General features: G+C 45.2%; 1 protein-coding gene across 2 annotated transcripts; it reads right to left on the reverse strand.

Annotated features, from left to right (window-relative positions):
- Positions 1 to 2,162: 2,162 nt before the first annotated feature.
- On the reverse strand, positions 2,163 to 18,823 carry Ahcy (adenosylhomocysteinase). Of its 2 annotated transcripts, XM_020170275.2 has the most exons (10): positions 18,665 to 18,823; positions 12,417 to 12,607; positions 10,629 to 10,704; positions 8,846 to 8,995; positions 8,080 to 8,192; positions 7,469 to 7,676; positions 7,292 to 7,379; positions 7,077 to 7,194; positions 5,841 to 6,035; positions 2,163 to 3,049 (listed from the first exon to the last, which is right to left on the reverse strand). In XM_020170275.2, exons 1-10 carry the CDS (start codon positions 18,690 to 18,692, stop codon positions 2,918 to 2,920), a joined length of 1,299 nt encoding a protein of 432 aa, XP_020025864.1. In that variant the 5' UTR covers positions 18,693 to 18,823; the 3' UTR covers positions 2,163 to 2,917. The 2 variants fall into 2 exon arrangements, with proteins under 2 accessions (XP_020025864.1, XP_020025865.1); XM_020170276.2 differs by lacking the exon at positions 8,846 to 8,995.
- Positions 18,824 to 25,290: the final 6,467 nt, after the last annotated feature.

Below are 25,290 nucleotides of genomic sequence, written 5' to 3' on the forward strand. Positions count from 1 at the left end.
AAAAAGGCACAAAAACACAGCAAACAAGGCCTGTTTTTCTTTTTTTGGTGGTACTGGGGTTTGAACTTAGGGCCTCACACTTGCTTGGCAGTAACTCTACCCCTTAAGCCACTCAGGCAGCCCAAGCCCTTATGTCACTCAGATGCATTTGCACTCAAATAGAAGAGGTGGATTACTCATAATAGCAGATAGAAATAAGAGAGGGCAAAGCATGTGTTTATGCACTTATTGGGAAAACCCATGGGTAAGGAATGGGCAGCCATTAATCTCTGGTACCTTGTTTATTCAGTTCTGAACTCTTCAACATGGAAGGAATACTAAAGACAGCTCTAACTAATCTCAGGCATTACTTTCTGTCAAAACCTCATATTATAAGTGGAGCAGGCTTCACTTAACATTCCTCATTTGCCTCACGTGAAAGTGTGGCCCTGATTTTTTTTTTTTTTCTTTCAGTACTGGGGTTTGAATTCAGGACCTCAGTCTTGCTAGGCAGGTGCTCTACTACTTGAGCCACTCCACCAGCCCTTGTGGCTGGGTCAGAGTCTAGGTGTTACCACTTAGTGAGTCAGGCCAGTTGGCCGCTCTCCATTAATAGCTTATAGTAATACCACCTCACAGTCAGAGGCTGAGAACACAAAAACAAATGACAACTGTGGAAGCTCAAGTCAAAGGTCTCATCCTGGTGTTCAAGGTCTCTCCTTTCTGTCCTTCAGGCCATTTGTGTTGCCTTCTTGCAGTCCCTACTACTCTATAGTCAAGCAACTCTTCCCCATCCTATATCCTGTCACTCACACTCCAAGCTGTCCTGCTGCTCGGAATGCCTTTGCCTTCTATTGTTTTTGGTGGCACTTGGGTTTGAACTCAGGGCCTCAAGCTTGTTAGGCAGGTGCTCTATCACTTGAGCGTTCCACCAGCCATTTTGTGTTGGGTATTTTTGGGATAGGGTCTTGGGAACTATTTGGCGAGGGCTGGCTTCCAATAGCACTCCTCCTGATCTCTGCCTACTGAGAAGCTACGATTACAGGCATGAGCCACCAGCACCCAGCTCTGCCTTCAATTTCTTGTTAAAAATCTTAAGTTCTTTCAAAATCCACTGAAGCCCCACCTTTCCCCTAATGCCTCTCTACTACTGCCGGGCACTGAACTCTACTACTGGGCACAAAGTAGGAAGGGTCAGGAGATGGCTCAGCTGCTTATGGGCCTGCCTTCTGTCTAGCTTCAGATCCCAGCCAGCTGGAGTCAGATCTCAAACACCCCAATATCTCCATCAGGCTTTCCATTTAGTGGATGGCCCTTAAAAGTCTACAGTTACCCTGCCCATGTGGATTTTTTTTTTATTATTATTATTTCTAAGACCAGACACGGATCATTAAATGATCAGTCAGGCAAATAGGAGGGGGCCCAATTTCCCATTCTCCTTCTGGTGATTCAAATCATGAAGCTTCTTTGTGTGATTTTAGGAAAGCCACGTCTATTGAGTCTCCATTCTCATCTATAAAACTAGATAATATTACTAAGATTGTTGTAAGAATAAAGTAATCAACTACAGAGCCCTGGAACCAGTAAGTGCTTAATAAGTAATAATAGTCTCCTTAAGGTATACTGGTCAATACAAAGAAAAGTGGAAATGGGGTGAAAAAAATATAAACACAAAAAGTAAGGTAGAAGAAATAAACAGAAATTACAATAATTATAAATGGGTTAAATTCACTGATTAAATGATATTCTCAGACTGGGTTAAAACCAATTTAAACTGGGCACCAGTGGCTCATGCCTATAATACTAGCTCCTTGGAGATCAAGAAGATTGTGGTTTGAGGCCACCCTGGACAAATAGTTCATGAGACCCCATCTCCAAAAATAACCAGAGCAAAATGGACAGGAGGAGGTATGGCTCAAGTCATACAGCACCTGCTTTGCAGGTTCAAACCCCACTCCCAAAAAAAAAGTTATTTATGAGACACATCTGAAAAGATAAAGGTCCCTGAAGAGTTCCCTCTTTACCTATCCTCCTAAGCCTAAGGAGTTGTCCATAACCCATATTATCCTACACTGCAGACAACCCCCTGTCTTCTCAATGCTTCATCAATACATGACTATAACCACTTGCTCTTGTCATACATGGTCGGCAGTAGATTATGTATATAATAAAAGGTTCAAAAATTCTTTCAGGCACCAAAAATTTTATTTACCCACTTTCCTGCATTCAACATTTTAAATGTGAAAAAAACAAATTAATCTCCTTTCAACCAAGGGTTGTAACTGGAACCACCATGTTGCAACATGGTGGCACTTTTGTTTTTCTGGCCCCTCTCAACCTCTGGCTGTCACTTCTCTTGTCCTTTCTTGGCTATCACTTTAAAGTCAATTCTAATCCCTGTGAAATAGGGACTAAAAGTACCAACACCTCAGTGTTCTAAGGTTTAAGAGAAGGCCCAGCACTAAGTAAGCCAAGATCTTAGGAACACTGGAATTCCAACAGTTCTTTGCCCTTTGATATAGCTCCTTCTCATGTGTCATAGGCTGAGAAACCAGTGAACCTGTAAACCAAGCACATGGGTCTAAGTCCATAGGCCAGGTGAGGGCCTGGAAGATAGACAAAGTCCATGGGCTTTGCAGCCGCACTACCAACTTCCAGCCTAAGGAAGGACTGACTAAGTAAGCAGTTCCAAGACCCCTGAGCTCATGGTTCCCTGTGGATGTCTCCCTTATACCTCCATCTTGACAAATGCCTCTCAATTTCACTTGCCACATTTGGAACAGTATGCAGCAGAGGCCAAAGACTATGTGACCAGTCCCAGAGAGCCGATGGGGAACACTGAAAAGGCAATCGAAAAGTTGGTGCCATTTGTTCTTGGGGAGGAGACATGGGGTCTGGACAGGGGTGGCAGCTGGAAGGTGAAGGGCAGTTCTGGCTCTCAGTAGCGGTAGTGATCAGGTTTGAAGGGGCCATCACAGGGCATGCCCAGGTACTGGGCCTGCTTCTCAGTCAGCTTGGTCAGTTTCACATTCAGCTTGCCCAGGTGAGCTTCAGCCACTGCCTCATCCAGCTAGGAAGAAACAGGAAAACCTGGAATTAGTGCCATGCTCTGGAACCCGTTAGCTGCATCCAGTTACCAATAGAGGCATAAACTGCTCTTTGGGAGTGTCTGCCATGTTACCCCTATTACACCTCATTCTATCCTCACAGCCAGCACGGTGGGTGTATTATTTTGGTTGCCCAGCTCCCCATCATGAGGTAACTATGCCACATCCTTCTCTCCAAGTACCCCTGGCAGAACCATCAATTACATCTCCTTCCTCATCCTCCACCAACTCAAGCATATAACCAAAGCGCTCTATGGAATTTATCTATGGTCCAGGACATATTTTCCATGACAGGTATAGACATGGATACTTTTTATTCCAATGGGATTCCACTGGGAAGGATTAGTCTCAGTTCAGTGGCAAGTCCATTTGACAAATAAAATGAATGTTGAGGGGGAAACAAAAAAAGCCAAGAGACAAAGAAAAGCAGAGCTATGGAACTGAGGGTGAGGCTCAGTGGTAAAATGTGTGCTAGCACCTATGCACTGCGAGCTCAAGTCCAGCATCCCTAGACCCAAAGAAAACAGCTACGACGGTACAAAATCCATGATCCAGTACCTACCCATTATACAGCCAACAGAGTTCCTTTTTTAAATTTTTTGTTTTTGTTTTCTTGGTGGTACTAGGTTTTGAACTTGGGGCTCTTTTGCATTCATTTTTTCATTTTAGTGGTGGAGACTAAACTCAGGGCCTCACACTTGCTAGGCAGGCCCTCTACCACGTGAGCCACTGAGCCAGTCCTAGAATAAATATCTTTTTTGACTAAACTGTTCCTTTGAAAATGTGTGTGTGTGTGAGTGTTGCTGGGAATGGAACCCAGGGCCTATACATGTTAGTCAAGTGCTTTTCACTGAGCCTTTTTTTTTTTTTTTTTTAAAACGGAGTCTCTCTAGCCCAGGCTGGCTAAAAACTTAGTATGTTGCCCAGACTGGCCTTGAACTTGTGATTTTTAACCTTAGACTCCTCCTGAGTAGCTGTGATTATAGGCAGACACCACATCTGTCTAACAACTGGATTTGAACCAGTTTCTATCACTGGTTACCAAAAGAATCCTGAGTAATAAAAACTACCATCCTCCTTTTTTACAAATCGGGAAGTCAACACTCAGAAAAGTAGAATGACTTGCCCATGGTCATAACAAGCAGTGAATGACAAAGCCAAGATTTAAACCAAGGTTCATGTGGCTCCAAAGCCCCAAAATGTGTTTCAAGCAACATAGCTATGGCCTCCATGGCATTTTTTAAGAGAATAAGAGAAATCAAGGAGAAAAGAGGCTGGGTTAGAAGCAAACTTCTGCCTAGAGCTTAAATGCATGAAAGGAACCTATAAAGGTCACAAGCCTGCACTTAGAGAAGGGTCAACCTGAGAGTAGTTCTCATATTACAAAAAGGGCTGGCGGAGTGGCTCAAGGTGTAGTCCCTGAGTTCAAACTCCAGTACTGCAAAAAAAAAAAAAGGTTGGGAGGGCTGGAGATGTAGCAGTGGTAGAGTGCTTGCCTCATATGTGTGAGGCCCTAAATTCAATCCTCATTCAATCCTCAGCATGGCAATAAATAAGTAAATTAATTAAATAAGTAAATAAATAAAATGGTTGGGTTGACTTGGTTTGAGGTTATTAAGCAGTGTTGGGGACAGAACCCAGGGCCTCATACTTGCAAGGGAAGTACTCTACCACTGAGCTACATTCCCAACCCTTAGGTGGGTCAACTGGGACATATCTGTTAGATGAATGGAGGTCTGGCTCAAGAGGTAGAGCCTAGCAAGACCTTGAATTCAAATCCCTACACAGGCTGGGGTCTGAGTCATCTCCTTAACTCTTTGGCAGAACCAGCCTTTCAAAGGGTAGAGGGGTAGTAAGAAGACCCCATCACAGCTTTTTCAGCAGCCAAAAGCTGGTAGAAAAAAAGCTACTCTTACTAGTTAGCTCATAGGGAAACTGAGGCAGGACTAAAGCAGCAATTCTGATCCATGGGGATGGGTGGACTGCATGGGATGTTCGGAAGAGTGCCGATTTCAGAGGACCTCGCCATCATGGTTGCCTTGACACAGGTCAGGTGCATTCTTAGTGCTGCCTCACCTCATTCCAAGATGATGAACCTGCACCCTACAGACTACATCCATCATTCTTTCTTTCTCTTTTTGGCTGTATAGGGGTTTGGTAGCAGTACTAGGGTTCAAACTCAGGGCCTACCACTTGCTAGGCAGGCACTCTACCACTTGGGCCACACCTGTGGTTTCTCTTCAGAAATCAGAAGCCCTAGTCCTATGGAGCTGGGTTCTGGGGTAGTGACAACTGAGTGGCAAACACCCCCTTACCTGTGCTCTTCGGCTCCTCAGTTCCCACTCAGGCTGCCTCATTCATTTTCCTGCCCAATCCTTGTAGGCATGTGGGCTTGGAACCCTGGATCGAGGGTGAGGGCTCCTCATTTTACAGACGAGGAAATGGAAGAAGCAAAGAGAAGTTCCTTGCCTGGGTGACAAAACCTCCAAAGGGGGAGGCCAAGATCCAAATATGGTATGTCCCATTCTAAAACCCTTGCTCTTTCTCACCTAGTCCTACCACTATGGGTATGATACCCAGTGGGACCTCAGTTTCCTCTTTTGACAAATGGAGAGAAAGAACGATTTCTGCACTGAAGAGCAACCTGTGAGGACCTCTAAAAGAGCAGACAAGCACTTTATAAACTCTAGCAAGCCCTGTTGGAGAGTCAGACACTTCATGACCCTTAGCTTGAGGCGAAAGCCAAGAACCCACCTTCTTTGGCAGGAAGTGAACCCCAACAGGGTATTTGTCCGGGTGGGTCCACAGCTCAATCTGCGCTAGCACCTGGTTTGTGAAGGAGTTGCTCATCACAAAACTGGGGTGGCCCATGGCACAGCCCAGGTTGACCAGCCGGCCCTCAGCCAGCAGAATGATGCGGCACCCATTCTTCAGGCGGTAGCGGTCCACCTGCAAATCACCAGCACAACAGTGAGGGCTGCAGAAGCACCGCCCAGGCTACCATTGCCTCCCAACCTGCCCAGGAGAGCCTGAACAACCTCCATACAAGGCTAGCACATACAATACTAATAGCTAATTCTCTTGCAGGTCTGCCATGAGATTTTAATGAATTGATATGTATGAAGGACTTGGTACATACTAGGTACTCAGTAGCAACTAGTATTGTTATTTCCATGTACCCTATACTAAGACCTTTACATAGGATTATCACAGGTAATCCTAAAAACCCTCTGATTTAAGTACTACTATCTTCCCTATTTCACAGATAAAGAAACTGCACACACTAAGAAGTGGATGCAATTTCAGTCTTGACAGTCTGAAGACAAATCCCATGCTCTCAATCACCAACTGAAAACTTGAATGCTGGGGATACCTAGCATGTGCAAGGCACTGAGTTCCATCCCCAGCCCTACGAGAAAAAAGAATTTGCTTAACTTGAAGACTATTGATATACAAAACCAAAATATCTTCCAGAAACATATTACTTTTATAATCAAATAACAAAATAAATAAACCAATAATAAATATAACCCAAATAAAGTTTCATATTCCTCAAAGGAACTTGTTTCTCAATGCCCTGCTGCAAACCCATCCTTTCCCCAGCTCAGTAATTGGCCTACTTTTCACACATCTGTTCTAGCCAAAAACCCACAGTCCTTTTCAATTCCTCCCCCATCCCAGCCCATGGACAGCTGGTCAGCCCCAGCACTCTCCAGCCCCTGCAGGACTATGAGAGGACCTTCCCAGAGCCCCACTACTTCTCAAACCACTATTTCCATTCTCCACATAAAAGTAAAAGCAAGCTTTCTTAAACAGCATCATTAACATCCACAGCTAACTTGCCTAACACCTTCAGAGCCTTTGACACCCCCAGGGTCAAGACACCTCAAGCCCACCTCTGAAACCAGGCTCCCTGCACTCCACTATCCAAGCTGCAACAGCTTCCAGCCCTCCACTGCTGACCCTGCTGGCAGGGCTGGGGCTTCTCACCTGGGGCTTGATGTTCACCTTCTCCACAGCGTTCTCATTGAGCCATTTCACATCAATCTCCACATCGAAGTGTCCAATGTTACACACAATGGCATCATCCTTCATCTGTTCAAAGTGCCTGTGGGGGAGCCCAAACTCACGGAACACCATCAGAGACAAACAGCAGTCCCAGGCCTGCCTCTAGCTTACCCCCAGGACCCCCACCTGGCACCTACCGACCAAGGATGATATCCACACAGCCTGTGGTGGTGACAAAGATGTTGCCCTCCTTACAGGCCTCATCCATGGTGGTCACCTCATAGCCTGTGTAGACAGCAACCATGGGTTATCTAGAATGGTCCTGCCTCTCCTCTGCCCCCAGTGGCTGTCGGCCAACCCTCACCCCATCATACCCTCCATGGCAGCCTGTAGAGCGTTGATGGGATCGATCTCGGTGATGATGACACGGGCCCCAAAACCCCTTAGGGCCTGGGCACAGCCCTTGCCTACATCACCATAGCCTGCTACCACTGCTACCTTGCCCGCAATCATCACATCTGTGGCTCGCTTGATGCCATCTATGAGGGACTCCCGGCAGCCATAGAGGTTGTCAAACTTGCTCTGAAAGGAGAGGGGGTGAGAGGACTATGGGGACAGACAAGGCTGGGTTGATCCCCCCACAGCATGTGGGGATGAGGAGCATCCTCATCCATTTCTCTCCACTTTCTGTGCTGGTCCAGGAATCCATTTGTAGGAAAGATTACTGGTCAGTCAAAGAATCTTCTTAACTTTAAAGCTCTGGACAATCAAAGCCATAGTGCTCTTGAACCCCAGCCCTGACGCCTGTTGTGTAGTTCTTCCTTTCTTTAATGCACTCACTACCCTCAGTCTGGGGCTATTTTCACTTCAGACAAGGGTTGGCACATCGCTAGCCTACCACCTTCCTGGACACCCTTCTTCAGAGGCTTACTCTTCAGCTGTACTGGGGCCCACACCTGGAGATGTCATTGCCCCAAAAGCTCACCTTGGTGACAGAGTCATTGACGTTGATGGCAGGCACCTTTAGTATCCCATTGGCCATCATCTTATATAGGTTGTGGACTCCAGTCGTGGTCTCCTCAGAGATGCCTCGGATGCCTTAACAAGAGGGGAAGAACATCAAAGACCACACCTGAACTCACCCACATCCTCATCTTCTCCATCCTCACTGCCACTGCCCTAGCCCCTGCCACAAGCCTTCCTCCATACAGCAGCCATTTTAGCATGTGTATTTTCAGAGAAATCTATTCAAACCCTCCAATTACTTCCCTTTGCTCTCAGGATCAAGCAAAACTCTCCTCTTTTGGCACATTTAGGACACAACTGGCCTTCAGTGAAGCTCTAACTATATTTAATAATATTCCAAGAGAAGGCTCCCTTCATTCACTGTAGCCATACTGGCCTTCCTTCTGTTTCCTAAATAGTCAATCCTTTCCTACCTCAGGGCTTTTTTCACTCTCCATACCCCACTTCCCAACTACTCTTCTGCCCTCACTGCTTTTAGCAAAGCTGGATCCTTCCCACCTGCTCCCAGCCCTGGCCCCATGCTGGCCCTTGGGCTATCAACTCAGCCAGGCCTCTCCCTGCTGCCCTAACTCCATGACATCAGAAGACAGGAGGTCAGGCCCCAGCATGCCTACAGGAACCTGCTATCCTCCTGTCTTCCACAAAATCTGAGAGTTCTGCCATGCCTGCTGCTTCACGAGCAGCCCCCTTCCAGGCACCCAGCTCACCTGTCCCACCCTATTCACCTGACAGAAGCTGTGGGTACTTGGTGTGGATGAGGTTGGTAAGGTCACCACCATCATCCAGAATCATGTTGAGGGGCCCATCTTTGAAGTACAGTGTCTGCTCGATGCACCACAGGTACTCTTCATCCGTCTCGCCCTTCCAGGCATACACTGTAGGGTGCGTGGCACATTAGGACCTGGCCTTCCCCACCAGCACCCACTCCAGAGAACAACCTGGGCAGTCGATATTCTCTCCTTCCTAATGCCCAGCCCATCTGATAACACATCAGTGAGACGAACTCAACCTGGAGCCAAGTAGATCTGAGCTAAAATTCTGGCTATTATCAGATGTGACCCTGGCAAATCACTTTAACTTTCTGAGTCTCAAGTTTCCTCTATGAATGGGGTTTACAACAGTATGGATTAAAAGAGATAGAGGTCAAGTACAGCCCTAGATATAGGTATCTCCAAGTAACTATTTTTTCACACCTCCTTCTGCCTGGGCTCCAAGGACCGGGGCATGAACCCACATAGACCAGAGCTCCAAACCATAATGAGACCCACAATGCAGGATCTATAGAGTTTGCTCTTCACTGAAAGGTCTGAGGTCCTGAGAGCTTATAAAGTGGGTAGTCTCAGACAATGTCTGGCCAAAAAATTACTAATAGCAGCTACTATGTATAGAGCACTTTCTCTGTGCCAGATATTACTGTAAGTCCTTTGTGTTCATCTCATTTCCTCACAGAAACCCTGTAAGGCAGGCATCCCATCATCACCACTTACAAACACCCAGAGAGGGGCCTGAATCACTCAGCATGGCATTCCAGAGTAGGCACCAGAACCAAGGGCTACTTGGAGGGCTGATGCTGTCCCATCATGTGATATGACTGAGATACTGGTGTCAGGCTCCCAGGAGGCTTCTGTGAGCAAAGGACCCAGGCCAATCAGGGCCATGTGCCCTCCCCCCCAACTGGAGAAGACAGTGGTCTTTTTGGTCTTGAATACAAGGCCTTTTCCAGAAGAGGTCCACAGAACCCAGCCAAGGCTGAGGAGTGAGGGACATGCCCATTCAGCCCTGGTGAGTCTGTGGAGTAGCCCTTTCCACACATCCCCCTTCCACTTGTGACTGATTACAAGGTATCTTGAAAGTTCTATTTAACCACCATCAAATCTAGCAACTCCCCTCCCCAAGTCCAGACACACATGTGCCCTTCTCCAGCAGTTTGTCTTTCCCCAGCCCCTTAGACTATCATATCCCAGAAAATGAACCTCTGGGGCTCTTTTCTGCCTTTCCCTCGCCAGTTCTTTGGAAACAGACCCACATCCTTCCCTCAAGGAACTTCCCCTCCTCTATATCACGTGGCTCCCTATCACAAGATCCTGCCCTTCCTGGTCACGTGACTTGAGTTAATAAGCATCTTCTATATGTTTTTTTTTTTTGGGGGTGGGAGGAGTGGTACTGGGGTTTGAACTCAGGGGTTCATGCTTGCTAGGCAGGTGCTCTCATCAATTGAGCTACTCCACCAGCCCTTATGTTGGGTATCTTTGAGATAGGGTCCCCCCAAACTATTCGCTCAGGCTGGCCTTAAACCCCGATCCTCCTCATCTCTGCCTCCACAGCAGCTAGCATTACAGGTGTGAGTCACCAACGCTGGCCTTCTATAGAATTTTAGATGATGATGGGACACTTGCTATAATCCTCTCCCTGCCTTAAGGAACCTGTTCCTATAGGAGTCAGTGAAGCCAACAGGGAGAAGCATGGCCCATCAATGCATTCCCACCTGCCCCAGCAGCAAGGACTCACCTGGAATGCCAGCCTTGGCAATGGCAGCTGCTGCATGGTCCTGTGTGGAGAAAATGTTGCAGCTGGACCATCGCACCTAGAAGAGCCAGCAAAAACAAGGCTGTTGGTCACTAAATGGCTCAGAAGGACCAGTGTCATGAACAGGAAGAGAGGAAAGCCCTGGAGCTAAGGGTGAGAAGTTGGAAACCTAGATCCAACCACCCCCACTCTGGGTGAGTGGATGGGAGACAAGTGACAAGATCTCACTCAGATTACTCTGGTAATCCATGGAAGGGGAAGGACTGAAGCATAGAGACAAGAGCTATTGAAGAAGACTCCAGGCTGGGAATGTAGCTCAGTGGTAGAGTGCTTGCCTAGCATGTGAAAGAGCAGACAAGAAATACAGCACTAACAATGGAGGGGATGGAAGCTATCAAACTCTCCAGGTACCTGAACCTGGAAGTCTAAAGTTACACTTACTGATATGGAAAGTCTTGAGGAAGAGGAGGGGGCCAGAAAATCACAAGTTTGTTTGGACATGTTGAGTCCAATATATGCACTTGATCTTTTTTTTTTTTTTTTTCCCAGTACTGGGGCTTAAACTCAGGACCTTCACCTTGAGCCACTCACCAGACCTATTTTTGTGAAAGGTTTTTCAAGATAGGGTGTCACAAAGTATTTGCCCGGGCTGGTTTCAAATCACAGTCTTCCTGATCTCTGCCTCCTAAGTAGCTAGGACTACAGGTGTGAGCCACCGGTGCTCACTTGTACTTGATCTTCATGTGAATAGGACACATACGTACCTGGATATACAAGACTGGAGTCCCAGGACAAGTCCAGGCCAGGCTAGGGTATGTATTTGGGAATCACCATATAAACAGTACTTTTTTTTTTTAAGGTGGGGTTTGAACTCAGGGCTTCATGCTTGCAAAGCAGTCACTCTACTACTTGAGCCATACCACCAGTCCATTTTGCTCTAGTTATTTTGAGATGGGGGTCTTGTGAACTATTTGCCTGGGCTAGCCTCGAACCGTGATCCTTCCACTCTCAGCCTCCCAAGTAGCTAGGATTACAGGAATGAGCTACCAGCATGCAGCTTTAGACAGTATTTAAAGCTATGAAACCAACTAATATTGAAAATAAAGATGAGATACAAAAACCAAGCTCTGGAGTATGTCAGTTTTGACTTCCCTACCCTGCACTGCCTGCCCCTCATTAAGAGATTTTTTTTCCCCCCCAGTATTGGGGCTTGAACTCAGGACCTTCACCTTGAGCCACTCCACCAGTCCTATATTTTTGTAAAGGGTTTTTTGAGATAGGGTCTTGTGAACTATTTGCCCGGGCTAGCTTCAAACTGCAATCCTCCTGATTTCTGCCTCCTGAGTAGCTAGGATTACAGACATCAGTCACCAGCACCCGGTTTCATTAAGAGATCTTGATACACAAAACTTAGGAGCAACCGGAGCACGCCATCCTTCTGAAAACCATGACTGGTTGAAACCAGGCACATGATCCTAGGAGGACCAGTGAGAGCCAGTTCTCAGATGACTAAATGACATCAGGATGGAGTTTTCTACTAGAGATCTTAGTCAAGAGGATGTATTGAGTACAGACAGAAGTTATCTTTCCAGACAGAGAGAAGAACATTCACTTCAAAGAGTAGCAGCACTGGGAGACAGAGTGAAAACCCAAGTGTCAGAGAGTAAAGGCCCTGCTGGCCAGAAGCATTCCCACCCCTGCAGTCTTCCTCCCCAGTTAAACCCAGAAAGGGCAAGGGACTTGCCAAGGTCACACAGTTATTGGCCTCACCTCAGCACCCAGGGCGACGAGAGTCTCAATGAGGACAGCCGTCTCCACAGTCATGTGCAGACAGCCAGCAATACGGGCACCTTTCAGTGGCTTGGAAGCTGAGTACATCTCCCGCATGCGCATCAAGCCCGGCATCTCATTCTCAGCAATGTCCAGGGCCTTGCGTCCCCAGGCAGCCAAGCCAATGTCCGCTGCAGGGACAGAATGGGTGAGAGTCCTGTGAGCCACCTCCTCCTCCCAACCAGTAACTGTGTAAGAACCTTATCCACATGTGGCCCCAATACCTTTGGGCTTGGCAACCAGTTAGTGCGTACTCTTACTCATTTACTCATTAAGTATGTATGGAACCAGGACAGTCTAAAAAAGAAAGACATGGTCCCTGCCTAACTATAGCTTACCATCTTGTGGAATAACACACAGGTATATGAAAATTACAATAAAGTCAAGTGTCCCTTTGAAAAATGGTTATCAGACTATATTCCTCCCACTACCCTTTCTTTTTGCTGGCACCTACCAATCTCCTCATTCCCTAAGGATTTTAGATCCTGGCTTTTCATCTTTCTCTCCAACTCGTCACTTGGTGATTCAACACTCACAAATATTTAAAACCGTGAAACTTGATTGTGGTTGCTTAATCTCCTTGGCAACATGAAAATGGTTTTTCCCCACTCCTTGATTCTTTCCTCATGGAGGGAATGCATCAGTACAACTGACAGTCTTGGGCACTCTCAGCCCCAGGGAAGGTGGAATGGCTTGTCTGAACAGTAAATTTGAAAGGAATAAACTGGCACACTCACTTCAGCTCTCCCTTCTTTTAGGAATCAGAAGTTCTTGGCCACTTTGCCTGTAATTGGTGGGTAACTGTTGAATTTTGGGGTTCAGTTAGCAGGAACATTTGACTTTCATACCTCTGGCTTTGATGATGTTAGGAATAAAAGACATATTTGGCCCTCTGACACCCTAAATGTCTCCAATTTGTCCAAGTTCTCAGGCAGGAAAGAAAGCTATGATGAGCTCTCACTAGCTCAATACAGTACTCTTCCCTTTAACCATCTCACCCACCTCCCTCACCAGACACACTGGCTCATTCCCATGGTCATATATTAGGTAAGTCACCAGGTCAATGTTTGCAAACTTCCCTGATAAGTCATCTAGCATGCTTGGAAAGCTCCCCTGGAAAATCAAATTCAGTAGGTCTAAGATGGGCCTGGGACTCCTGGTGATTTTCATCTTTAGAGAAGCTTAGATGCTGCGAATCACCCAAGGAAGTAAAGGGTGAGAAGGAAAGGACTATGTAGAGAATTTAATAATAATTAAGAAAAGTAAGTCAGTCTTCTTTCTACAGTGCATGTAAATAATTTCAGAGGGGGCCGGGCACCAATGGTTCATGCCTATTATCCTAGCTACTCAGGAGGCAGAGATAGGAGGATCTTGGTTCAAAGCCAGCCCCAGGCAAATAGTTTGAGAGACCCTATCTCGAAAAAAACCATCACAAAAAGGGCTGGTGGAGTGGCTTAAGGTGTAGGCCCTGAGTTCAAATCCCAGTACCAAAAATAAATAAATAAATAAATAAATTCAGATGGGTAGGGGGTGTAGTTCAGTGGTAGAGCACATGCAAGAACTTGGATTCACTCTCCAAGCACCAAAATAAAGGGACAATTTCAGAAATGAATAATTTCACACCTATGGAAGATTCCCTTTGAAGGGTCCCCTTCTACTGCATCTCAATACAACTCTTTCCTATCACCCTCCCATATTCCACCTCAGTAGGCCATCAACGATGATAGCCTTGGAAATCTGGATTTCAAGCAACCAACTCTGGCCATGTCCCATCTTTCCAAATTTCTCCCTTTAGAACACCAACTTCAACAAGCTGCAGTCAGTCAGGCTAGAACTTCTAATCCATTAATCTTCCCAATTTCCACAGTCCCTCACTGCACCGCTTCATGGTCTCATCTTCTTCCTACCAGTTTAGGATTCCACTGTCCATCCCCTCTGCTCTCCTTCCCTCCAAAAATTCACTTGGCAATGCTCCTACTAGCACTCAGCTACACCTAAGTCACCGAACCCAGGAGAATCACATTCATACTGAGAGGTTTTATATAATATACCCATAAATCTCACAGGATGCTTAGCATATCCCCTCAATCCTATTTTACTCTCCCAGTAAAATTTACTCCCATTTTGCACTCTCCCCAAACCTCCATCACCTTTTCCCCATCAACTGTCAACCTCACGTCTCAATTCATTGAGAATTCAGAGCCATGCCACTTTTCTTCATGTGCTCCTCTATCTGCATATGTAGTTACAGAGTGGGCATTTTTTTTTTCTGTTAAAACAAATGTCCCTGATCCCGTATCTTCTCACCCCCATAAGGATCTCACTCCTCCACTGAAACTGCCTGATCCCCCACCCAATTGATGGTCACTTACGTTTATGTTTCTCCCAGCAGTAGCAACCCTACTAGTTACTCCCCCTTTCCTCTCTTGGCTTCTGACTGTGTGCTCCTGTGTTTTTTCCTCCTACCTTCCTGGTTCCTCTGCAGCTAACAGACTGTTTGAGAGCCCTCAAGGCACTACCATCTCTCTCTTCCGAAACTCTTGCCAAATGAGCTCATCTAGTTCTCTGGCTTTGAATACCTTGTCTATGACAACGACTCCCACGTTTTTACCAGCCCAAACTTTGCCCCTGAACTTCAGATTCTTATCCAACTGCCAACTCAGCACCTCTATGTGGATGTTCAACTGGATCTACTATGCATAAAGTGTGAGCCCTCATGACTCCTTGGCCACACACCCTCAATCTTCCCATTTTAGGAAATGAAACCACCATTCCATCAGCCACTCTGGCCAAAAACCAGGAAGACTTCTTGTTTTCTCATTTCCAGTTTCATCTCCATCAGCACGTTTTTAGTTGAACATCCTAAAAACGTAAGCATCCCAACCACAACTCACCAACCTCATCTAAACTGCCACTTCTCAGTTGGACCACTGAAGCAAGCTCCTCTCAGGTCCCTCTGCTCCCACATACCATGTACCCACAACAACTAAGAGGGAAGCTTTTGTAAATTTATTACCTCAACTGTTCTACTCAAGTGAACAAATAAAACAAACTAAAACCCCTAATGATTTCCCCTAAGCTATGGATAAAATCCTAACTCCTCACCTGGCTTTCAGGGCCCTACTCCCAGGACTGCCTGCCCCTCTCCCTGTCTCCACCTTCTCCTACCCCTCACTGGCTGCTCCACCATACCTCCTGACTGTCTGCAGACCGGATAACTCATTACCAGCCCACAGCGTTAATACAAGCAGTTTTTAGCCTGAAGCCTCCTCCCAAGTCCTTGATACAGGACCTGACTCCCACTGAGTGATCAAAAACACCTGGAAACAGGAAGGACTCCTGATACATTCCTGGTGGAGGAACAGAGAGAGTGGTCCAGAGTGGGAACAAACACAGGGAGTAAGATGAATCAGGATTTTACTCCCAGTGAGATGGGACTTTTATAGAGTTTTAAAGCATGTATCATTACCAAAGACCAGACTTCTCTTTTGAAAAGACCCCACTGGCTGGCCATGGTGGTACAAACCTGTAATCCCAGTACTGGAGATTCTAAGGCAGGAGGATCTCAAATTTGAGGTCAGCCTAGGCCACACAGCCAGACTCTGTTTCAAAAAAACAACCAAGAGCCTGGCACGGGTGGCTCACGCTTATAATTCTAGCTATTTGAAAGTCCGAGATCAGGAAGTTCATGGTTCAAAGCCAGCCCGGGCAAACAGCTCAAGAGACTCTATCTCCAAAAAAACCCAACACAAAACAGGGCTGGCTGAGTGGCTCAAGTGGTAGAGGGCCAGTCTAGCAAGTGTAAGGCTGAGTTCAAACCCTAGCACCTAAAAAAAAGGTGGGGGAGGGGAGGGGTGGCCATAGAGGAAGTGGCAAATCTCCTCAAAATGGAGACAATACTACATTATCTGTATGCATGTCTATCCCAACCTTGTTCTTGGGTCACCATTCTCTCTCTACTGCCCAGCAAGGCTTGGCATACAGAAGGCGTCAGCATATGTTGTGAAACCTACATGAGAAAAGATTATCAAAGAGACTGCCACGGGACAAGAGTGGCATAAAAAGAAATAAATCTGAACCTAGTCTAACCCCCGGCATTTGAAACGAGGAAAGAGACCAGACAGGGGTTTGCCCCAGGTTCCCTAGCCAGTGAGTGGAAGAGGCAGGACAGGCCACAAGGCAAGGTTAGAGCAGAGGGCCTTCTCAAGGCCCTCCTGTAGAGCACAATGCGTTCTGTGATGTCCTGTTAAGCTCCCACCCCTCTACTACCACTGGTCCCTCCAGCTAAAACAATTCTCTCAATGCCCTCATGGCATTGTGGCAGTCCCAGAATTTACAGGGAACCCTCAATGCCAAGGATGCAGGAAGGACTGGTGCTCCAAGCTCTGGGACTTCTGGTGCCCTGAGGAGCTGAGGACACAGAAGTAACAGAACACCTGTCAATAGGAATAGCAAGAACCTCTCTTGATCTGTAGAGTGAGGATAACAATCCCTAACCTTGCTCTGTACCCCAAGGATTACAGAAGACACCTGCCTATGGGCAAGATGTGGCACACAGCATATCCTCTTTGATGGAGGCCTCCTGCCTCCATCTCCAAATAACCAAGCTTCCCACTCCAAACCCAGCCTTATCTCCATCCACACAACCCCAACACCCCAACCCTGACCCACCAGTCTCTCCACAGTATTACAAGTCCCATTCTAGCACTTCTACTACTCATGTGACCTTGACTTAACCTTTATGGGCTATAGCCTCATCATCTACACAATAAGGGCAACAAATCTACTCTGGTGGCTATTTCATGAGCTATTATTTTAACAGAATCTTTGCAAGTCACTTCCTCAGTTTCTTCCCCTGCATAATAACATCCACTTTTACAAAGATTATTCTGTAAACACACAAATCACCACATAGCCACTGCTCCATAATATTGGTCCTTTCTTCAGTTTAATGGTGTCTTAAATTTAGTTTAAAAGCTACTAGCCAGCTTGAACTGCTTTTACTTTTGTCTTGCTGTTTTGAGATAGGGTCTGGATATGTGGCCCAAGCTGGCCTCAAACTCACAATCCTCCTGCCTCAGTCTCCAGAGTGCTGGGATGACAGGTGTCATCCAAAACCACACCTATTCTGAAGTTTTTTGTTGTTGTTGTTGTTTGCGGTACTGGGGCTTGAACTGAGGGCCTCCACCTTGAGACACTCCACCAGCCCTATTTTTGTGAAGGGTTTTTCCAGATAGGGTCTCACAGAACTATTTGCCCTGGCTAGCTTCGAACCGCGATCCTCCTGATCGCTACCTCCTGGATGGCTAGCATTACAGGCGTGGAGCCACCGTTGCCCGGCTCTGAAGTGTTTTTTGCTGAGATTTCACTGGGACTGTTCCAAGTGTGTTTACTTGCATAAAGTGGTGAAACAGGTGAATTCGGAGGTCTACATGCCCTGGGTTCAAATCCTATTCCACCACCTCCCAGCTGTCAGGTTATGAGCGAGTGACCTCTGCGACTCAGGATTCTCATAGCAAAAGGAGAATAATCCTCCCCTGGAGGGCTATGAGAATAAAATGGGTTAATCTAGAATTTATCTACAAAGCTGTGTTCATCCCACAATAAACGTTCAATGAACATTTACTACCCATGAGCCTTCCATCTGTGGGACAACAGAATGCACTTTTCCAACCACTCCCGAATGTCTCCGAGGTTCTCCACACAACTGTCCCAGTGGCCAGGTGGCTGACCAAAAAGCACCAGGTGCACGCGGACCATCACCACCCTAGGGCTTGCTTTCCAGGCCTCTCCTAAACGCCAGAAGGCCCAGGGAGTCGTAGGCTCTTGCCAGGGACCACCCAGCTGGCCAAAAGGCAGGGCCCGAGCCCCTTGGGCGGGTTACCGTAGCGGGGCCCGCGGTTGCAGACCGCGGTAGGGGGGAGGAACAGGCTGCCCGAGAGCTGCTCTCAGCCTGCGCGGCAGCACGGGCGCGAGTAGCGGGGCACGCCGGAACTTGTAGTCCGCTGCCTCCTCCCACGACTAGCTAGCGGGGCCGCGAGGACTCCAGCCCCCAGGTAGCCCCGCGCGGGCACGAGCGCGCCCAACCTGTGATGCCAGGGATTGTGGGCGGCCCAGCGGCCGCCTCTAGGGACGACCCCCTAACGGGCACAGAGTAGCAGTGGCAGGCTGCTTGTCCAGGAACTCACCGACTTTGTAAGGCAGTTTGTCAGACATACTGTCGGCGCTTCCGCACGCAGTGATGAACGCGAACGAACGGGACCGGGCCTCTAAGTACCAGAAGCGGGCGGGCAGCGAGCTGCGCGCGGCGCCGGCGTCTTTAAATAGCTTCCTGTTACTTGCATATTCATGAGTCCTTCTGGGGCCGAGCCATCCGGGGCGGAGCCTCGCGCCAGCGGACGGGGCGGAGCCGGACTTCGATCCCTAATGCCAAGAGCGCAAATTTTATACCGCTTGGCCCTTTGATTCTGGCACCTGTCCCAAAGGGAGGGCCAGGAGAGGCCTAAGAGCGAGCCAAGGCCGTTCTTTCTCCCGTTTGTTCAGCCAGTAAATCCCACGTCAAGACCAAGCAGAAGCCGGCACCGGTGGTGCATACCTGTAATCCTAGCTACTTGGGGAGCTGAGATCTGAAGGATCGATGAGGCCAGCCCTAGCAAACAGTTTTCCAGACCCCATCTCCAAAATAACTATAGCAAAATGGACTGGAGGAGTGGCTCAAGCGGAAGAGCTCCTGTTTTGTAAGCATGAGTCCCTGAGTTCAAACCCCAGCACCCCTCCTCTCCCCCCAAAAAAGAGAACTTTGAAATCCCAGCCAGCTCACTTGAGCCTCAGTTTCCTCAGCTGAAAAATGAACTGAATGATACCGATCACATAGAGTACAAGTAAAGTTGCAATACGTCAGGCACCTATCGCATACCAAACCTTCCCTCTATCCCTAAATTTAGGTAAATTTGCATGCACTTATTCTTTTTCTAGATACGTATGTCATTAAACAATTTGTAGAATTCTTTCTGTGTTAAAACTCTATAAGTGATACTAAATGTACTTACCCTTCTGCCGCTTGCTTCTTTTTTTTTTTTTCTGTCCGCATATTTGTAAGAATCTTGAAGATAGAAGTGTATTTGTTTTTGCTGGCTATCGAATTTCATCGTATAGTTAACGTGAGTTATTTGTTCTCCTGTTTGATATTCAAGTTATGTTAACATACACAAGGTTATCAGGCAAGGTGACCAAATCCAAATGATGGGCCTCAGCCTGCATCCCACCCACCTCTTGGCTTCCTCTTTACTCTCCTCCTATGGCTTTTTCTTTTTCTTCTTTGGCCTTTTCTTTGGCAATACAGGACCTCACTGTATTGCCCAGACTGGCCCCCACCTCTTGGGCTCAGTGACACTCCTTGTCTCAGCCTCCCAAGTAGCTGAAACTACAGGTACATACTACCACACCCAGTATATAATGTTTCTTTTACCCCTTCTTGGACCATTTCACCTACACTTGTGGCTATTATGACTGTAGCAAGAAAGGGGAGGCCAGAAAAGACACAGACCGGCTGGTGTGCTAATGAGACGGGGGAGGGGATGGCAAAGTAGAGAAATAAAACCTAAAGAATTGAAACATGAAGGTCATATAGCACTGGGGAAATGAAATAGCCAATTAAGTCACATGCATCCATATGTGGGTTGAGCTTTGCTTTTTGCTTCTGTAACCTGCTTGCAAGGGTATATAAGGTGAGACCCCTTTGTTCTCGGGGCTCAGCCTTTAGACACACGTCCGCTGGTTCTGTGCGGACACAATAAATGTTGCTTCCTGCTAACCTGCCTCAGAGACTCGTATCTCAGCTCATAATTTCCCACAACATGACCACTTATATCCAGTTAATACATGTGTTCATGGAATAAAACACTGTTTTACCCCAGAAGTCACCTGTTTCCCTTCTCAACCACATGCCCCTTTTCTCTATCCCTGGAGTTACTGTGAGTTTTGTCTTAATCGTTCCTTTTCTTTTATCTTTTGATTTTGCTACCTATACAATTATCCCTGAACAATATAGTGTTATATTTGATGAGATTTGTCTTTGGATCAATGAAAATATACTGTATATATTCTTCTGTAACTCACTTTGCTCTCTCAACATTGCTTTTGAGAGTCATTCATATTGATGATGGAACTATGCCCCATCACTCAGTGTAACCCATTGAGTGAATGACTATCCCACAATTTATTGTGTTATTCAGAGACATTGGGTTGTTCCAGTTTTTTCCCTCTACAAACAATACTGCACTAACATTTTTGTCCATATATAGAGACAGGAGTCAAATTGCTTGATTATGAGGCATGCTCATGTCCAATTTTACTAGATATGAAACATTCCCAAAGTGATTACATCAGTCTACTTGCACCAACAGTAGGTAAAAATTCTTTTTCTATGCCCTTACCACCAGTTCCTATTATCAAATTTTTATTTTATGCCAATCTGGCAGGTAGGAAATTATATCTCATTGTGGTTTTAATGTGCCTTTCATTGCCTGCTAATGAGGTGGAGCATCTATTCATGCTATAACCCATCTGGACTTTGCTCTCTTAAAGATCCAGTAGTCTTTGTCCACTTAAAAATTACTAGGAATTTCTTCATATTCTGCAGACTCATCTCTTGCTAATTATGTGTGTTGCAAATATCTTCTGCAGGTTTGTGGTTTGTCTTCTCACCTGCCCTCCCTATGTTGTTTTTGGATGAATAGAAAGTCTTAGTTTTAATGTAGTCAAATTTATCAATCATTTCCTTTAGAGTCAGTGAGAAATTTTAACTTCTTTTAGAAAGCCTAGGACTGAGTACAAAGTGTCTGCATAGCAAGCACAAGGCCCTGAATGGAAACCCTAATACCACCAAAAAAAAAAAAAGAAAAGAAAGAAAGCCTATATATCCCAAGGCCATAAAGAATTTCCCCTACAATGTCTTCCCCACATTTTATAATTTGAATATGTATGTGGTATGAGGCAGAAGTTCTATTTCATTTTCCCCATATAGATAAGCCATTATCGCCGCACTCTCAATGAGTAGTGGTCCTTCCCCCAGCAACCTGCAGTGCCATCTCTGTCAGATATGAAGTGTCTGTGAGTACGTGGGTCTGTTTCTTCACTATCTATTCTCAGGCACTGGTCTATGCCAAGTCTACACTGTGAAAATCACTAGAGCCTGTAATAAATCAAATCTTATAGGAGGAGTCCCCCTACCTTGCTCTTCCAAAGTGCCTTGACTATATTAGATGCTTATACATCCATGTAGTTTAGGAACTACTTTGCCAAATTCTAGAAAAAATAACTTTGGAGAGATTTGTACTGAAATTGTGTTACTCTATAAACTATTTGGGGAGAGAATTTACATCATTATGTCAAGCATTCTAATCAGTTAACATGATATATATATATATATGTATATACTTATATGGTATATTTTTCCTTCATTTATTTAAGGCTAATTTAATATTTTTCAATAAAGACCCTATCTCAAAAAAAAAAAAAAAAAAACCCTTCACAAAAAAGGACTGGTGGAGTGGCTCAAGGTGAAGGCCCTGAGTTCAAGCCCCAGTACTGCAAAAACAAAACAAACAAAAAAAAAAGCAGCAAGAGAAACTACAGAAAATATACAAACACAGAGACTGAAAAATATGCTTTTGAATGATCAGTAGGTCATCAAAGAAAACAGGGAAGAAATAAAAATTCCTAGAAGCAAATGGAAATGAAAACACTACATACCAGAGCCTATGGGGCACAATAAAAGAGGTTCTAAGAGGGAAGTTTATAGCTATAAAAGCCTACATTAAAAAATCATGGAAGGTTGGGCACTGGTGGCTCAAGCCTATAATCCTAGCTACTCAGGAGGCAGAGATCAGGAGGATCACGGTTCAAAACCAACCTAGGCAAATAGTTCACAAGACCCTATATTGAAAAGACCCATCACAAAAAGTGGCTGGTGGAGTGGCTCAAGGTGTAGACCCTGAGTTCAAACCCCAGTATCACAAAAAAAAAAAGGTGAGACTTAGCAGTAGGCCTTTAGGTCATTGGATGCATGCCACTGTACCCCTGAAGGGAACTGTGAGACTCCAGTCCACTCCTCTTTCTTTTGCTTCCTGACCATGAGGCAAGTGGTTTTGCTCTGCCATGTGCTCCTGCCATGACGTACTGCCTCACCACAGGCCCAAAGCAACAGGGCAAACTGATTTATGATGGAGTATCAAAAAACATAAGAAAAAATGTCCCTTTTTTCTCCTTTCTTTTTCTTCCTTCCTTCCCTCCCTCTCTCCTTCCATCCCTTCCTTTCTTCTTTCTTTTTTTTTAGACAAGGTCTCACTATGTAACCCAGGCTGGCCTCAAGCTTGTGATGTTCCTGCATCAGATTTTCATGTGCTGTGATTACAGCTGAGTGCCACCATGCTCATCTAACCTTTTCTTTTCCTAAGTTGATTATCCCAGGTATTTTGTTACAGTGATAGAATGCTGGCTAATACAAGAAGTACTCCCTCCTCTTCTAGTCCCAAGAAAAAGCTGTACAGTACTCATATTAATTGTTCTTTAAATCTTTGGTAAAATTCTCTAATGCAACTATCTGAGCCTGGACATTTTTTTTTTCTTTTTCTTTTTTTTTTAAAGCAAGGAACAACTGAATGGCAGGCATTTCTTTTTTTTTTCTTTTGGTAGAACTGGGTTTGAACTCAGGGCTTCATGCTTGCAAAGCAGAAGCTCTACCACTTGAACCACACCTCCATTTTGCTTTGGAAAACGGATCTCATGAACTATTTGCCTGGGAACCACAGCCCTCCTGATCTCAGCCTCCTAATTAGCTGGGATTACAGGCATGAGCCACCAGTACCTAGCTGAACATTTCTTTCTTGAGATATTATTTATTTATTTATTTATTTAGGTACTGGGAATTGAACAAAGGGCCTTGTGCATACTTGGCAAGCATTCTACCACTTAAGTCATTTCCCTTGCCCTCTATTTTGTATGTTGTTTTCGAGACAGGGTCTTACTAACTTTGCCTGGGCTGGCTTCAAACTCATGATCCTCCTCTTCCTGCCTTCTGAGTAGTTGGGATTACAGGCATGTCCTACCACTCCCAGCTTCTTTCTTGAGAGTTTTAAATTGTGAAGTCAACTTCCTTAATAGTTATAGGATTACTGTTTTTCATACTGGATGAGTTTTAAATTATGAAGTCTATTTCCTTAATAGTTATAGGATTACTCTATTTCACATTGAGTGTATTTTTCAAGGGGTGGTCTGTTGTTGAAGTTGTTAAATTTATGTGTATAGAGTTGTTTGTGGTAGGTATTCCCTTATTATCCTTTTGATATCAATGGAGTCTGAAGGTGATATCTCTGTTTTAATCCTGATATTGGTAGTTCATGTCTTATTTTTTTCTTTTTCCATCTCCCTAGAGATCTGTCAATTTTATTGATCTTTTCAAATGACTGGCTCTGTCTTTTTTTTGTGTGTGTGCTACTGAGGTTTGAAGTCAGGGCCTACATCTTGAGCCACTCCACCAGCCCTTTTTGTGATGGGTTTTTTTCGAGATAGGGTTTCTCAATCTATTGCCCAGGCTGGCTTTGAACTTCGAACCTCCTGATCTCTGCATCCTGAGTAGCTAGGAGTATAGGTATGAGCCACCTGTGCCGGGCTAGTTTTTCTGTTTTCAACTTCATGATTTCTTCTCTTGTCATGATAACTCCTTCCTTCTGTTTGCTTTAGGTTTACTTTGCTCTGCTTTTTCTGTGTTTTTGAAATGGGAGCTTAAATTATTGATTTGAGACTTTTCTTCTTTTCTACTGTATTCATTTAGTGTTTTAAAATTTCCTCTCAGCACTGCTGCTTTACTGCAAATTTAATATGTTGTACTTCCATTTTCATTCAATTCAATCTATTTTTACTGTTTTTTTAAAAAACTAGCAGAAACTAATTGTAAGTTCAATGTATTTTAAATAAGCAAATTCATTCATTTATAAAATGGGAATACCAAAGCTCTCACAAGTACAGAGCTTACTGACTAGAAAGTTGACTTTTTGCAGCATGTGCAAGGATTTTTTTTTTTTTTTTTTTTGGTGGTACTGGGGTTTGAACTCAGGGCTTCCACTTGCTAAGCAGGTGCTCTACCACTTAAGCCATACTCCCAGCCCACGATCAATCTAATTTTAAAACTTCCCTTCAGACTTCCTTTTTGACCAAAGGACTGTTTAGTGTGTTTATATTTCCAAGGGTTTGGAGATTTTTTTCATTATTGTTCTGTTACTGATTTCAGGTTTGAGTCCATTGTGGTTAGAGAACACACTCTATATGGTTTCAATTCCTTCCAATTTGTTGAGATTTGTTTTATGACCATGATGTGGTCAGTCTTGGTGTAAGTTTTTCCAGCACTTGAAACCAATCTGTATTTTGCAGCTGTTGGGCAAAGTCAATTAGATACTGTTGGGCAAAGTCAATTAGATACTGTTGATTGAGTGTTGCTGAGTTCTAGATCCTTGCTGATTTTCTGTCTGATTGTTCTGTCAATTGATGAACTGAATTGATGAAGTCTCCAACTGTAATTGTGGATTTATTTCTCCTTTCCAGTGTATCAGCTTTTGCTCCACACATTTTTCAACTCTGTTGTTTTGTGCAGTCAGATTTAGTATTGCTATGATTTCTTAGTGGATTGACTCTTATCTTTCCATAATGGAAATGAAACAATGAGACAAATAGGAGGGAAAGGGATACCTTATTAGTGCCATGGTGGAAGTCCAAGCTCCCCATGCAGATTTTGTAGAAGGGAATAGTCAATTTTCTT

Source organism: Castor canadensis, chromosome 5, assembly GCF_047511655.1.
Source record: "Castor canadensis chromosome 5, mCasCan1.hap1v2, whole genome shotgun sequence".
In the NCBI taxonomy this organism is placed as follows: Eukaryota; Metazoa; Chordata; class Mammalia; order Rodentia; family Castoridae; genus Castor; species Castor canadensis.

Bases quoted from the DNA above. Each gene is read 5' to 3' on its own strand.
- Ahcy (XM_020170275.2), bottom strand. From the start codon at position 18,692: ATGTCTGACAAACTGCCTTACAAAGTCG. The intron at 7,677-8,079 runs GTGAGCTTTTGG...CTCTCCTTTCAG, and splicing joins TCAATGACTCTGTCACCAAG to AGCAAGTTTGACAACCTCTA. The intron at 6,036-7,076 runs GTGAGAAGCCCC...GGTGATTTGCAG, and splicing joins AGGTGAACATCAAGCCCCAG to GTGGACCGCTACCGCCTGAA.